This window comes from Cryptomeria japonica, chromosome 8 (assembly GCF_030272615.1).
Source record: "Cryptomeria japonica chromosome 8, Sugi_1.0, whole genome shotgun sequence".
Lineage (NCBI taxonomy): Eukaryota > Viridiplantae > Streptophyta > Pinopsida > Cupressales > Cupressaceae > Cryptomeria > Cryptomeria japonica.
This window is the reverse complement of record NC_081412.1, coordinates 24,373,074-24,388,517: the sequence shown is the minus strand read 5'-3', so window position 1 is coordinate 24,388,517 and position 15,444 is coordinate 24,373,074. Positions and strand designations below refer to the sequence as shown.

The 15,444-nt window shown below is 36.0% G+C and overlaps 1 protein-coding gene across 3 annotated transcripts in view; it reads left to right on the top strand.

Annotated features, from left to right (window-relative positions):
- Positions 1-8,933: 8,933 nt before the first annotated feature.
- Positions 8,934-15,444, top strand: part of LOC131056547 (uncharacterized) — a 45,966-nt gene continuing 39,455 nt past the window's right edge. The window contains exons 1-2 of one of the 3 annotated variants that reach the window (XM_057990858.2): positions 8,934-9,032; positions 9,145-9,275. In XM_057990858.2, coding sequence (XP_057846841.2) covers positions 9,171-9,275 — 105 coding nt within the window. In that variant the 5' untranslated portion in view covers positions 8,934-9,032; positions 9,145-9,170. The other 2 variants (XM_057990859.2, XM_059209609.1) reach the window with 2 other exon arrangements.

Genomic DNA, 15,444 nt, shown 5'->3' with positions numbered 1-15,444 from the left:
AAGTGGTTAAACAAATTAATTCTTTTCAATTATTAATTATCCATATTAAACGTTAACTTCTATTTCCTAAATAAAAGAATGAGTACGTACACTTAATTCTCAACTTCCCTATATTCTCTCCACAACTCTTACATCTTTGGAGGAGGTTGTCTCCACATCATCCTGATCAACTTCCACTTGTCCCACATTTCCTAAATCTCCTCCAACCATCCCATATTCTTGGGGTCTTCATCTTCAGTCAAGGAGAGCATCTTGCCACTTGGACTCCCCTTCCACCTTTTTCTCTCACATTCCAACTAATCCTTCATAGCCATCAATTTTGCATGATTAAAACTCAACCATTGATCTCTTCCACATGGGATTTTGCTCACAAAAATATATAAAAAGAGCATTTCTCTAGCATTTTGAATCTAGTAGTTATCTTTCATTCACATGAGTTTTGTTGATCATTCGAGCATTTCAAGAAATTCAGTGTGTGCCTTTGGCTTTTAGGTTTAACCATTCTCATAAAGTTGCATAAATCATTTATCTTTGCATACAACATCCAATTATCAAGAGTCCATTCATCATTTGTCATCTTGGAAGATACAACCAGTGCAATCTGAGAGCAACAAGTGCAACCAGATCAAAGATGTTAGGACACAATGAGACAACAAGTGGAGGTTTACTGTTTTAAGTATTTATCTTTTAATCGTTTCATTGGTAATTTTAGAATTTCCTGTAGGTTTATATTACTGTGAAACTAACAAATCTTGCAGGTTCATTCAAGGATTGAAATATTTTTAGGTTACATAGTAATAAGTTATTTATTTCATTAAGTGAACAATTAGATCGCATTAATTAAATAATTAAATAATATCTAATTAAATGATTAATAAGAACAATATATCATTTATAATAATGGATAATCAGTGGAGGGTGCATGTGTAATCGAGTTGGTGTGAAGGCGAGTCGTGAGGCGTAGTGTTAGGCTAATGATCCTAATGCTACGCATCAACTTTGGTTCGATTCTCACTAGTGTTATCATAAACCCTTTTAGTCCGGACTATATGTAGAGTTGGTTTGGACCATGGGTTTTCTCCCCATTGGTCTTGGGTTTGACTCTGAGGCCTGGAATCACCCAATGGACCTGGCTTGTGGGTAGATTGGTACATCTCCAGGGACTAGTCTTGCTTCAACTCACCCCATAATGGGAAACCCGTGTCGCTAGGCTGAGTTGCAGGGATACCCTGGACTAACAAAAAAATAATAATGGATAATCAGTGGTAATTTGTGTCTGCAAGTTTTTTTAAGGTTACATCAGATAGGGATAAATATTTTGTGCTTATCATTACACGCATAAACATTCTACAAATAGATGCATCAATTTGAAACATAAATTTCAAGATTTATAAATAAAAAAGAAGATACAAGTTCAAAATAATGATATTGACTCACACAATAATGATCCTTCTAATGTTAGTAATACTGTTGGTTTTGTTTATTATAACATGACATTTTTTGAGGTCATATATGATACAAAAGGGAAAAACATAAAATACAACATCTAAGCTAGTTATTCTAAGCATACATCATACTTGACATCTATATGACACACTATTGGACATGTGGGAACACCTTACAATATTGTATATAATCCCATGAGACTCATCACTTTTAGTGATACACTTTGGGTGCCATAGACACACTTGATGAGGATGGATTCATTGATTAGCTAGTCTCACCCATCTCTCTCTCTTACATTTAGAATTTGTATTTCCCATCTTTGGCTTTATGTTGTTTACATGTTCTTAGATACCATGTGGATGACACAAAGCCACTTTAATTTGAACACATGTTATGTTGTTACGTCGCTTCCCCTATACTTTGAAAATTTTATTATGCCATGTATATTGTGATCCTCCTTTCCTTTTAATCCATTTACCTTGCGTGTTTTTATACTTTAGCTTTTTATTCATGTTATATTTGTTACGCACATCCCTTGTTCTCATTTCACCTTCTATTCTATGCTTCATACTTTATTTTCCCACTCGGGGGCAACTTTATAATATTATTGTCTTGTTTAGCACATGTAAGCTTTCATATATGTCATTTTTATCTTCCATGATTGATTATTTTCATGTGTAAGATTTTATATTTTAGTATATGATTTAATTAATGCTTATACTTTTCAATGATCCATGTTGGACCATTTATGCTTAATTATGTTTCAAGGTCATTTGTTTGGTTTTCACATGTTCTTTGTTACATGCCTATGATACATGAGTTTATTGTGTTATGCAAATTATGGTGTTCCTCTGATCATTATCTTCTATGGCTATGGTGTTGTTTACATGTTATGCTTAACTTTATCATGATCCTATTACTTTATATGTTTAGTTATCATGATCATTATTTCATAATTAAGATTCTTATCGTGCTGTGCTTATGATCCTTATCATGACTTTAAATTATGATTCCACATTGATGGTGCTTATCATGTCCAGATATATTGATCTATTTTATAATCCTTTTCATGCCCGCACCAACCTATTGGTATTTCCATGATCCTTCTCTAGCCTCTACGAGCATCATTATCTTATTGTTTACCTATATTAGAAGCAAACATATTTACACATATCTCCTACTTAGGTATTTGCTTGATTCATGTTTAGCATCTGTGGTTATCCTTATCTTATCATTTTCTTATAATGAAAAAACACACACCTTGATGAGTATATTTATATCATATTCTTATAAGTTTATCATAAGATGGTAACTTATATCATACTTTGCACACCTTATTATGTTTATATATTTTTCTCCCTCCCTCCAATTCACTATACCCTTTGTCATCATCACTGATCTTCATGAATTTGATTATAATGATATGACTATGATAGTTATGGTTAATTATTGGGACTAGAAACAACTTCATTCATATCCAAATGAAACACAACTTACATAAAGTCAAATACTTTCATTGAGCTGTTTGTAGAGTTAAATCTTATTCTATATTGTTGAAAAACTTTGACATCTCAGTGGCTTGGTTTATAATTCTCTTGAACCATTTTGCATAGTTGGATATTTTATCGTTTGCCACAATAGGTAAAACCTCTTATTCTTCTCTTTTCTTAAATACTTTTTCAAGGATAACTCCTTTTCAATAAAGATGTACTCTTTGCATTTAAAATGTCTAGTAGACACCACTCGTTGAATGGATTTTTTATGTTTTGCAAGTTTTGATGGAGGCTTATAGGAAGAAGAATTTAATAAGGATCTATTACTTTACATTGATCAAATATCCTTTCGAGCACCTAAAAAATATTTGATTTCCATATTAATCACTTGTTTTTCTCTGACATCCATCCATCTTGTAGCTCTCATGCATATCAAAGTGGGGGCAAAATATAATGATGAAGATTGTATACCCATGCCTTTTTACCTTATATTTTGGGTTCAGTTTAATTGGAATGTCCTAGATGTAGTAGCCAGCTTACAATATTGGCACATTCTTGGATAAAATTGGCTTCTGACCTAACACATCTAGGTCCCTAATATCATTGGTTTTTGAGATTTATTATCAATCTTTAGACATCTTATTCATCACCCTAAATTAGATACATTGGCATGGAATTAACTAAGGCTACTTTTGTAGTTTTTTTTTGGTTGGTAATATTTAATTTTATTGATAATGTAGTCACATAAATTTGTCCACTTAATTAAATGAATATTTAGTATCTATTTGATTATTTAACCATCAATCAATAATTAATATTTAATTAATTCATCTTAACCCTCTTCTCCTATTAATTAAATAAATTATTCAATTTATTTGATTTAATTCACTTAACCAAATTCAGACCATTAATTAAATAAATAAATCATATTTGTTTAATTAAATCTTCTTTCACATTTAAATAAATTAATATTTATTTAAATCCCCCTAAATCCCATCTCTCACATTTAAATAAATTAACATTTATTTAAATCACCTTTATCCTCCACCCACTTGCATTTTTCTACAAATGCAGGTTGCACAACTATTTTAAATAAATAATTCCTCACCCACTTGAAACCTTTAATGGTTTCCCTTAAAGTCTTCAAGCTCAATGGCTTCCTTCTATAGTCTTCTCGAGCTTTTAATGGTTTCCCTTAAAGTCTTCAAACTTAATGACTTATTTCTAGAGTCTTCTTAAGCCTTTAATGGTTTCCCTCAAAGTCTTCAAGCATTTAAATGCTTTATCTTCCTTTCTCTCATATAAATAAATTGGGATTTATTTAAATAAATCCAAAATTCACATTCACATTTAAATAAATAAATATTTATTTAAATATCTATCCAAATACAAATTGCACCATTTAATTGAAATAAATGATTTTATTTCAATTGAAAATCCCAAAATTCCTCCCACTTGCATTCTCCTACAAAACTCACTTGCAATCCTAACCCCCTTCTAGATTCTTCTAACCCCTTCCTAATTAGCCTAATCCATCCCCTAAATATTGTCACATTCCTAAGCAACTTGGAGTCACTTCTCAAAGCCCTCGAAGTCTTTGAAAGACATTTAAGGCTTTAAGTTTTCAAATGGTTAACCTCTAAAGTCTTCCAAACCATTAAAGGCTCTTACATAACCATTTATGGTTAACTCACCTTTTACCTTTGGTTAGAGACTTTCCTCTAACTTAACCATCCTTTTGACTCATGGGTCTTTTCAAATCATTTATTTCTTTGACTAAGGTAACCATTTAACCCTTGCACATTCATTTATCCCTTGGATAAAAGGAATAACCATTAACCTAACCCTAACCCAACCCCCTAGGGTAACCATCATGTCCCCTCAAGCATTTAGTGCTCCTTATCTCTCCTCTCAAGCCTCCTCATGGTGACACTTGTCAACATGAGATTGGGTTGAAAGTCTCACATGGATTGAATATCTTTCAATCCTAACCCTTGTTAAGATTTCTCAATCTTAACCCTTCATTTCCCCATTTCTTCTATAAATAGAACCCTTCTCCTCAAGCAAAGAAGGGAAGCATTAGAGTATTGTTGTTATATTGGTATTAGCATAGAGTTTTTTCATAACATCACTATCTACACTTGCATAGCATTTGCTTATCATATTCAACCATCTTGAATCTCCATATGGCATCCATGGCTAGTGCTAAAAGCTGAGAGCTACACTCATGTGGAACTTGAAGAGGAGAGGAACAAGGGAGGAGCAACTATGAGCATCTTGATTAGCATTTGGAGGAGTATAGTTTATCTATTCTATGTTTGTATGCTTTCTATTTCATGCTTAATGTCTCTCTTGATATGCCTGTTTAGGATAATCTTTTGTTGCTAACATTAATGTTTGTTTCTTGTGCTCTTGTGTGTGTTGCCATCAAACAGATTTTCTAATCCTTTTTGTAGAGCATCAGATAATATAAAAGATAGTACAATTATCATATAAAAAATGTCCACATGTAGAAGATAGGCCATTCCTACATACTAAACCTACTCCAAACTACCTTGATAATGCCTCCTTCATACATTTCAAATCCCCTAAAGATTATCAAATTTACAAACCCCTGATGACCCACAAAAGAAATAGGGGAAACCCTATACAAAAGACTAGCCCTAAACACAAAAATAGTTGGTAATAGATATGGTTTGTAAACATTGTAATGTATTACAATTTTCCAAAATTACAATAAGAAGCATATGTAATCTAACCATCACACCCATAGAAAGTAGCACTAAACCAACCACCCAAACTATCCACTAGACCAGACCCTACCACCACCTTTGTTGCCTTCTTCCACTTCCCTGCTACACACATATTCTTCTCCACCACCAACAAATTATCCTTTGGCTCTATCACCGTCTCTTGCAGAAAAAACCTTAATGCATACCACCCAATTGCCGCTTGCGCTCACTATTCATCGCGATTTTCTCCAATAGACCAACACATTAAAGGAATCATTTCATACGATTCCTCATCACCATCAACCCCTTCTTAGATGTCAAATCCTGCACCCATAATCACCCATTCCAAGATTGAACCCGACCTGTGAGTCTAGTCGTTATGAACACATGCGTTCATGACCCATTTTATCTCATCCTCTAATCCATGGCCCAAATATGAGGCTCTAGGCAACCACCATTGACATAATGTCAATGTTGGTTATGTATATGTGTTTTAAGTGCAAGAAAATATCACCTAACAAGGTCTCTATGATCTCCACAAAGGCATCATCTTGAAATTTGAAAAGGGCTTTGAGTTGTTTTGCAGAAATCGACCCCCAAAAAGCAAACAATTGTTGAGGATTGATAAGTGAGAAATTGGTCACCATGTCACTACAAAGAGATGTCGCCTACCAACATGAATGTTCTCCATATTGCCTTTGCCAACTTTGCCACCTTTACAAACATCTCACACGGGTGAGGTCACATTCACCAACACACCATTAAATGATTGCCATCTACTCATGACAGAGAATGACCTCCCTCCCAATCTAATTGGGATAAATTCATAAGATTTCAATTATCTTCCAAAATCTCTACCATACTGTCGGTATTAAATTTTGTTGCCCACTTTGAAAGGGCATCCACCACATCATTTCCTGCATGTGGGATGTGCGATACCTCAAACTCCTCAAAGATGTGGAGTAATTGTTTAATAGAGATAACGAATTATTTTAGATGCCACACATGGGCTTCCCCATTTTTAATAGCATTTACAATAATCATGGAATCTCCTTCAAGATGATTTTTTGTGAGGCCTAGCCATTTGCCCATTTTGACCACTTGCAAAGCTACTTGGGCCTCTGCCATATTGTTCGTTCCATTAGGTAATTTTTTTGTCCCTATTGTGATGATGTTACCATTGCAATCTCATGCAACCAAACTTGCTCCAGATGGGTCTGGATTATCTCTGGAAGCACCATCAAAGTTTACCTTTTGGCACCCTTCCCTTGGTTTGCTCCATTCAACTTTCTCTCTATCCTCCTTACTTAGATTGACTCGAATGAGCCTATTAACGGGCAAGACCACTTTTATAGTTATGAATTTGACCTCTAATTTTTTTTTTCACCTTGCTAACCATTTCACTAAGCATTGTGAGTTGATCTAACATCCATTTTATTGATTTGTGCATCTTGTATTTAAATATACTTATTTACTCATTTGAAAACATCAAAGACCATCATCAAGTTGGCTAAGAGCATGCTAGAGTTTTATTTATATAGAACCTTTATGAGAGCATTATAACAATACCTATTAGAGAATTACTAGAGCACATAATCTGAAACATATTACATAGTTGCTTGTTGTTTTAAGACTTCTATTGAAAGCGAAAAGGTTGGTCTATTAAAGGTGTGATTGAGTACAACTTGATCCTTGCAATTAGATATATTTTCTAATATCATAAGAATGTGACAAACAACTATATTAAGTTTGTGAGTTTCAAGTTCACTTCCACACACCAAGATCAATTTTTCACTCATAATAGTCCACAATTAGATTAACAAGTGAACTTCAAATAATAAAATATAGCACCTTAGCTAATGATTTTTTGAAACTTGGACATAACTTTCACATCAAAGTTAGAGCTAAGTACATATATAATTAATCTACATAACTAAATTTACAAGACAATGATAAATAATGAACGTCCAATACCTTAGCCAAACAATTCTAATACTTGGGAAAAAGACTTGCATTAGAATTATAGCTAAGTACCTATTTAATTTTTCACACTTATTTGAGTATTTGATTTTCATAATATTTATAATCAATCTCAACTTTATAATTTAAAATTAATTATTGCTTGATTGAATACATCTATTTAATTAGTGTAAATTAATTATTATTATTATTTGCAAAAATACCTTGAGATATAATGGCAAAAAATGCCAATATATGGAGGTCTACCCATGGCATTATAAATCTCTAGCAAACCCAACACTTATAGATTAACTCTTTTTTTTTTTTTTAAAGACTCCTTTACACCTATAATTACCATAAGAAAAATATAATTGTGGTGAAAGTGTAATGGAGAAATTTACAAATTCCTACTTAGTTTTGTGTTCATTTTGAAGAAATGTCTTGATAAATGCACATCTTGACAAATAACACAATTTTGTGGAAAGTTAGGCTCATTTCCATAACTTTTACCTATATTGTATTCACACATTTAACCTCTACCTTATGCACACATGTACATATTCCAATACATATATAGTCATTTACCACCAAGTTTTGATTATTTGCTTACTTAGGGACATTTCTCACCACATGGTTTACCTCATAGTGACATACTTGACCTATGTCTTTCTCAAATTCAAAATTTCAATTTGGTCAACTAGCCCCTTTCATCATTTTGTCGAACCAACTAAACGTACATTTGACAAAATTCAATGTTACATGCTAGTATTTAAAGACATTCAATGCATTCATTTAAAAATGTTTGAAATCCATAAGTCTCATTCTAGAGCCTGAAATGAGCACTCAATCACATAACATTTGGATTTGATGCATTTAAAGAAGTAACATATGCACATACATTCTTCTAGGGTCTTTTTTTGTTGTCTTGATTTTTTATACATATTTTTAGAGTTTGACTTAGGAGAATGTGTCCCTTAATGACACAATGACGAGTTTTCCAAACTATTCTTAAATATTTCTAGCTCTTAAAAACAACTCAAACATAGATCCATTAGATAGATTGCGAAGCAAAATTTAAATTACAAATCAAATTTGAACATAATGAAAGAAGCAAATTTAAACTAGATAAGTACCAATACCTTTTTAACATTTACTTTCCTAAAATAATATATAATTATTACATATTTTACGTCATACTATAATTAGCAAATCTAATCTGATTCATGCTTAATTTGATTGCATGTGCTTAATAACACTTAACGGACAGTTTCTTTCCCATTACATAGAGATTAAAGTGTGATTTTGGAGATTGTACCTGTCAAGTTGTAGATATTTTTTGCTCACTAATTTGGAGGTAAAATAGGCTAACTGCAAACTTACGGAGACCGAAATAGAAACAAAAGCAAGTGTCATCAAATTGTACCGCGAGCATATTGCTCATTTTTTTTTCCTTTTTTTCCTTTTCTGGGTTGAGACGATTCCTTATAGCGGATTTCTTTTTTCTTTTGGTGCAGGAAGGGGCTGAAATCAGGCGGTGGTTATGATGGGATCTCCAGTTACACCACAAGATGTTCTTTCATCTCTTATGAATGATGGCACCTTTGATGCTTTCAGAGCTAAGATCATCAATCAACTCAAGACAAATGTATGTATTGCTTTTGTTTGTTGGGTTTAAATTATTTAATACTCCGAGGTTTCCAATGATTAGTTCTATACCCAAATCTGCAATCGTTATTGGATTGCATACAATTTCAAGCCAGACCCACTACGATAAACCCATTTTTTGTTTGAATATTATTTCCAGACAACGTGTTTGTTCCACGGCATCGAGAGGCATGCCGTTTTCTTAATTTCAGATGTATGATCTAGGAATTTTTCTTAATTTCAGATGTATGAACTAGGAATTCGACTAAGCCCATATTATTTTTCAATTCTTTCTCTGGAGACAATAATTGTTCCAAGGCAGATCATTAGGAAGTCCGAGACTTTCTTTATTTCAGTGTTATGAGAATTTAATGATATATATACTATGAATTAGGTAAAACCTACTTTATTAGTATGCTTGTGCGATTGCGTACTGCCATGAGGCCTATAACTCCCTGTTGCTCAAGGTTTTTCTGTACACCCACAATGAACTACACCAAGACCATTCTGTTTTTAATGTTGTTGTTGAACACGATGTTTAAGTGTGAGAAGAGCAAAGTAAATGAAGAGGAGGGAAAGAGCTTTCAATGGCCAAACTTGATCCAAAGATGGACAAGGGACAAAATTAAGATAACCCGATATGTTGGCCAGCTCGTAGGCTTTGGGAGTTTTCCTTCAAACTTGGTGTTTGCACTCTAAGTGGGAACAAGGCCTAGTTCCTAAAACCTGTCCTAGCACCGACTTTTGCCCCATGATCTCCCCAAACTCGGTATTGGGAAGAACTTTAGTAATTCCAAATTTCTGCTAAGTCAATGTTTATCTCCAAGCTCGGTGATAACACACAAATTAGGATTAAGCCTTAATCCCAAAACCTTTCCATGTATCGAGTTTCAGCCTAGATTCAGAGTTTTTCTCCAAAATTTGGTGGTTGCATTAAAGGTAGGAATAAAGGCTTTATTCCCAAAAACCTTCCAAACACCGAACTTTCACCCAAAACTCCCCAAATTCGGTGATTGCTTTAGAATGAGGATTAAGTCAATAATTTTAAAGACATTCCTAAGATCGAGTTTTGAAAGCGAGTTTCCAAAGTTTGTCTTAAGTTCAAATTTAAGGACTTGTGCATTTCAAGGCACGATGTTCCTAAAATTTCTCCTTAACCCGAGTTTCCGGAATACCTACTCAACCCAATTTTGCAAGTCAAGATTAGCATGTTCATCCCAAAGGTCCCTCTTAACCCTAGCTTCCAAATCTGAGTCAAAGGGTCTGATCTGAATTTGTAGCAAAACCATTGTCCTTAGTCCGAGTTTGTCTTGAATGTAGAACTCTAAATACAATTCCAAGGTTTTAGTTCTCTGATTTTCACTATGCAAAAGAGACCAAACTTGGTTCAAAGAAGGACTTGGGGGATTGAAGATCATGAAGATTACTGATGAGTTGAAACATCATTGAGCAAATTGCAGAATCAGACTTAAACTCAGCTAAAGGAGGGATGATTGAAATGTCCAAACTTATTCAAAAGCCTAAATTCCAGAATTGTTCCTAGGTCCGACCGAGTTTTTCACCAAGTTCCTAATTATCTTCCTAACACCAAAGTTCACAGCTTAGGAACCAGGCTCGGCTGTAGGAAGGATTTCAGGAATTCCTAAATATATTCCTAACCCCGAATTTCATGCCAAAGTTTTCATTTCTCTTCCCTAAATCCCAATTTTAAGGTAGAAAATCCTATAATCCTTCCAAGAGCCGAGTCTATGGTTGTTCCTTGTTTGTCTCCTACCACCGAATTTGCAGATTGGTTCCAAATTTTCATGGCCATACTCTCAAATTCCAAGTTGTGATCTAAATCAGCATGAAGATCCTAGAGCATGTCTTAGATCCAAGTGGCACACAACAACCAATTCCTAAAAACATGTCAAGACAACGACTCTCCGAAGTCCAAACTCCCTCAAGGTGGGACAGGATAGGCTGTATGAGTAGATGAATCCTTGGATGGGCAAAGGATTTAATTCCATAATGAGCGAAATGAATCTGATTAAGTGAAGGATGCATAACAATACTAACCCCAAGAAATCCTTAAAAGCCTGTCTATGCAGCATAAATGACACCAAAAGGAATAAAAAAGATTAAAGAGATAGATACCACCAATGGAGCCAAAAGATGGAGAATCCAGTGTAGAGGTTGAAGTTATGATCACAACAAGGAGCAGTTTCCAAAAGAGAATCTTGGAGACAAAGTAACTTGATGGATCACCTGAGGGAGCTAATCATTCGAGTACCTCAGAATGTTGTTTCTAGGTGTGTTAGAGGATTAATTAAAACCAAATGGGAAAATAGGTTCAAATTATCAGCAGAGCTGTGGCAATGAAGAACGTGCCGCAAGCCAATGACAATATCACTACCACAGTGCAAAAGGCCAAATGATGCCATTTCCAGAATTCTGGGAGAGAGTGATAGACTACAGAGGTTGCTACAGGAAACATATAAAAATATAGAAGGAATAGCTGGAGATGGCATGAATTGTAAAATGACAACTTTAAGGCCTAATTCAATACAATACAAGAAAAGCCAAAAGGTAGCTATTTATCCAACTGCTTATTTTGTCTTTTGTGACAAAAGTTGTTATTTTGCCAGGTTGTCATTTTGTCTTGTAGTGGGAGTAGTTGAAAAGTGGTTATTTTGCCAGGCTGTCATTGTGTCAGAGTTAATATCAAAATGTTGACACAAATTTTGTTTGACCTGCATGATCAGATGTGCTGCATTGCCAGTAATGATGAGATCATCAACATAGACTACTAGAAATAGAATATCATCACTAGTATGTTTGACATACAAATTGGGATCTGAAGGACTCCTCTGAAAGCCTTGATCAATCAAGTACTTGTACCATGCACAAGGAGCTTGTTTGAGGCCATAGAGTGCTTTGACTAGTCTACATACCTGGTGTTCCTTACCAGCAACCTTGAAACTTGGAGGCTGCGTCATTTAGACTTCTTCCTGCAAATCACCATTGAGAAAGGCACTCTTGACGTCCATTTGATGGACTTTCCATCCAAATTGAGCTGAGAGAGTGAGGACAAGCCTAATGGCTCATCTTGGTTGTGGGAGCAAATGTCTCCTCATAGTCGATGCCCTCCTTTTGTAAAAACCCTTTTGCCACCAACTGAGCCTTGTACTTATCAAGACTTCCATCAGCTTTATGCTTGACTTTAAACACCCATTTGCAGCCAATGGGCTTCTTTCTTGGAGGAAGATCGGACAATACCCAAGTGTTGTTTTTCAGAAGACTATGTTGCTCCACTGCCATAGCCTTTTCCCATTCAGGTACACCTTTAGCCTCTGTATATGTTTGAGGCTCATAAATACTATGAATGTTGGCCATAAGAGCAAAATTAATTGTGTTGCTAGCTCTTACCTCTAATGGATCTACCCTCAATGAGCTCATCATCATGAAGATCACCAATGGTCTTGGCCCACCACTTAGGCCAGAGAGTAGAAGTACCAACATCTGTTGTAGGATGAAGATTACCTGGAATATCTGGAGCAAGCTCCTTTGGATTTGGATTGAGAAGATCTTGAGGAAAGTCAGGGGGTGCAATGTCATGCCTGGGAGACCCCACAACTTCAGAGTCAACTAAATCCCTCCCATCAGGTGGAGCTAAGGGAAGACAAACACCCATACTTACAGCCTTTGGAGGGTGATCCTCAATGCTCAAATCAGGAGAGGAAGGCTGAAAAGGCCCTCTTTCTTCATCAAATATTACATCTCGATTGAATATGAGGTGATTAGTGTCTATATCAACCAACCGATATGCCTTGTGGTTGTCACTGTAGCCGATGAACATCAATTTCTGACTCTTTGGATCCAGTTTGGTGCGCGTGGCATTTGGAATCCAAACATAAGCTGTAGAGCCAAAAACTTTCAAATGACTGATTTTGGGCTTCCTGCGAGACCAAGCTTCCTCTGGAGTCATCTTCTTAACGACCTTTGTGGGAGACTGGTTTAGAAGGTAGATTGCAGTGAAGACCGCTTACGCCCAAAAGTGTTTTGGAACATTTCTATGCTCCAACATATACCGAGCCATCTTAGTGACTGTACGGTTCCTGCGCTCAACAACACGGTTCTGCTGTGGGGTGTAAGGTGTGGTAAGCTGATGCTTAATGCCATGTGATGCACAAAGTTGGTGAACTCTCTAGAACAAAATTCCCCTCCATTGTCAGACCGAAGAGTGACTATTTGACAGCTAGACTCTTTTTCCACTAAGGCCTTGAATGTTTGAAACATGGTGAACACCTCTGATTTTTGCTTAAGAAAATAAACCCACATGCGTCTGCTGAAATCATCAACAAATAATAGAAAATACCTGCATCCAGTGACGGATGGAGTGTTCATGGGACCACAAATGTCTGCATGAACGAGCTGCAAGACCTTGGATGCTCTCCGCAAACTCCATGATTTTGAGTTTGAATCTCAAGTAATCCTACGACTAGATCCTCTCGAACCAATTGAGAGAGATAGTGGACATTGAGATGCCCATAGTGTTGATGCCAAAGAGTGCTGATGAAAGTACTCCTAGCTGCCATGGCAAGCTCCTGAGAACCAGTAGAGCCAACAAGTCTATATAGACCATGATCTTCAATACCAACTGCAATTGTAGTGCGAGTCTCCTTGTCAACAATGTTGCACTTGTGCAACCCGAAGACGACATCCAGTTGTGGTGAATGTTGCATAATCTAACTGACTGACAATAGATTGAGCTTCATACTAGGTACAAAGTATACATTGAGGAATATTAAATCCCTCCTACCAGATGAAATCTGAATGTTGCCCTTGCCGACAACAGTATACTCTTCGCCTCCACCAAAGATCACTGAATCAGTGAAAGGCATGTACTTTGTAAACCAATCCCGACGATGTGTGAAATGCTGAGAGGCTCCAGAGTCAATGTACCAAGCTGATGATTGAACATCATCAGAGGAGGTTTGGGCCATGAACGCAAGAAGGCAAACTCCTTCTGATCAGGATGCATGGCAGAATTGGCTTTTTGCTTGGACCCTCCCTATTTGGATTGGTGGGATGCTATCAATTTCCGGCAATCTTTCACCAAATGGCCATATATATGATAGTAGGAACACTGTAAGCTCTTCTTTTTGGAAGACTGCTGAGGTTGACCTTGACCTTGTCCTTTCTGCTGGAAGGATGGAGCTTTACCCTTGTACTTATGCGAAGCCGAGGCTATGAAAGTCTGTTCAGTGGATGAACTAGCGCTGCTTCCAAATTGTTGCTTCCATCGATCCTGCTGTAGCAGCTTGTTGCAAAGATAAGGAAACTTCAAATCAACACTAGTACAAGAGATATTGAGCGTATCAATGAAATGCTCGTAGGATCTGCGAAGGCTTTTCAGAGTGATCACTACCATATCCTCTTCCACCATGGTTCGGCCTATAGCTTTTAACTGATCACGGATGTCCTTGATCTTCGTAAGATGTGTCTGGATAGATGACTTCTCATCCATCATGATAGAAAACAACATATTCTTCAGAAAGAAAGCTCGTCTCTTGTCGGATGTTTCATGAAGATACTTCAAAAGATCCCAGATCTCTTTTGCTATTTTATTTGAAGGCACTTGTGGGAGTTGATCATCTGTGACGGAGAGTTTGATAAGCGTGACAGCCTCTCGATTCTTCACATCATGTTTGTCTTGATCATCACCTACTGTTGTAGGACGAGATTCCTTGCCCAAAACAAGCTGATCAAGGCAACGATACTCAAAGATGGTAAGGATACGTTGTTTCCAGGTGTTGTAGTTGCGGCCATTGAACTTCTGATTGTGTTCCAACTTGATGTTGGTTAATGATGCCATCACGGAAATCGAGGTTGATCAAGGTCAATTGAGTGAAAGCAAGAGACAGAAGAATCTGATTTAAAAATAATCAAAATAGAAGTAGCTGCACAAAAAATCTGAAACCTTGGAGGAGAATTCTGGCACGAATTCCAATGCACGGATTTCGACCCAAAAATAAATTTTTTTTGCACTTAAGACAACATAAACGGTGCCCAAAAAACAGCAAAAATCCCAATGTCCACAAAAATAGCAGAAATTGCAAACTGTTTTTAAATTCCAAGGCAAATTTGTGGCACAAAATTTGAGGCATGGAAAACGAGGCACCCATAAA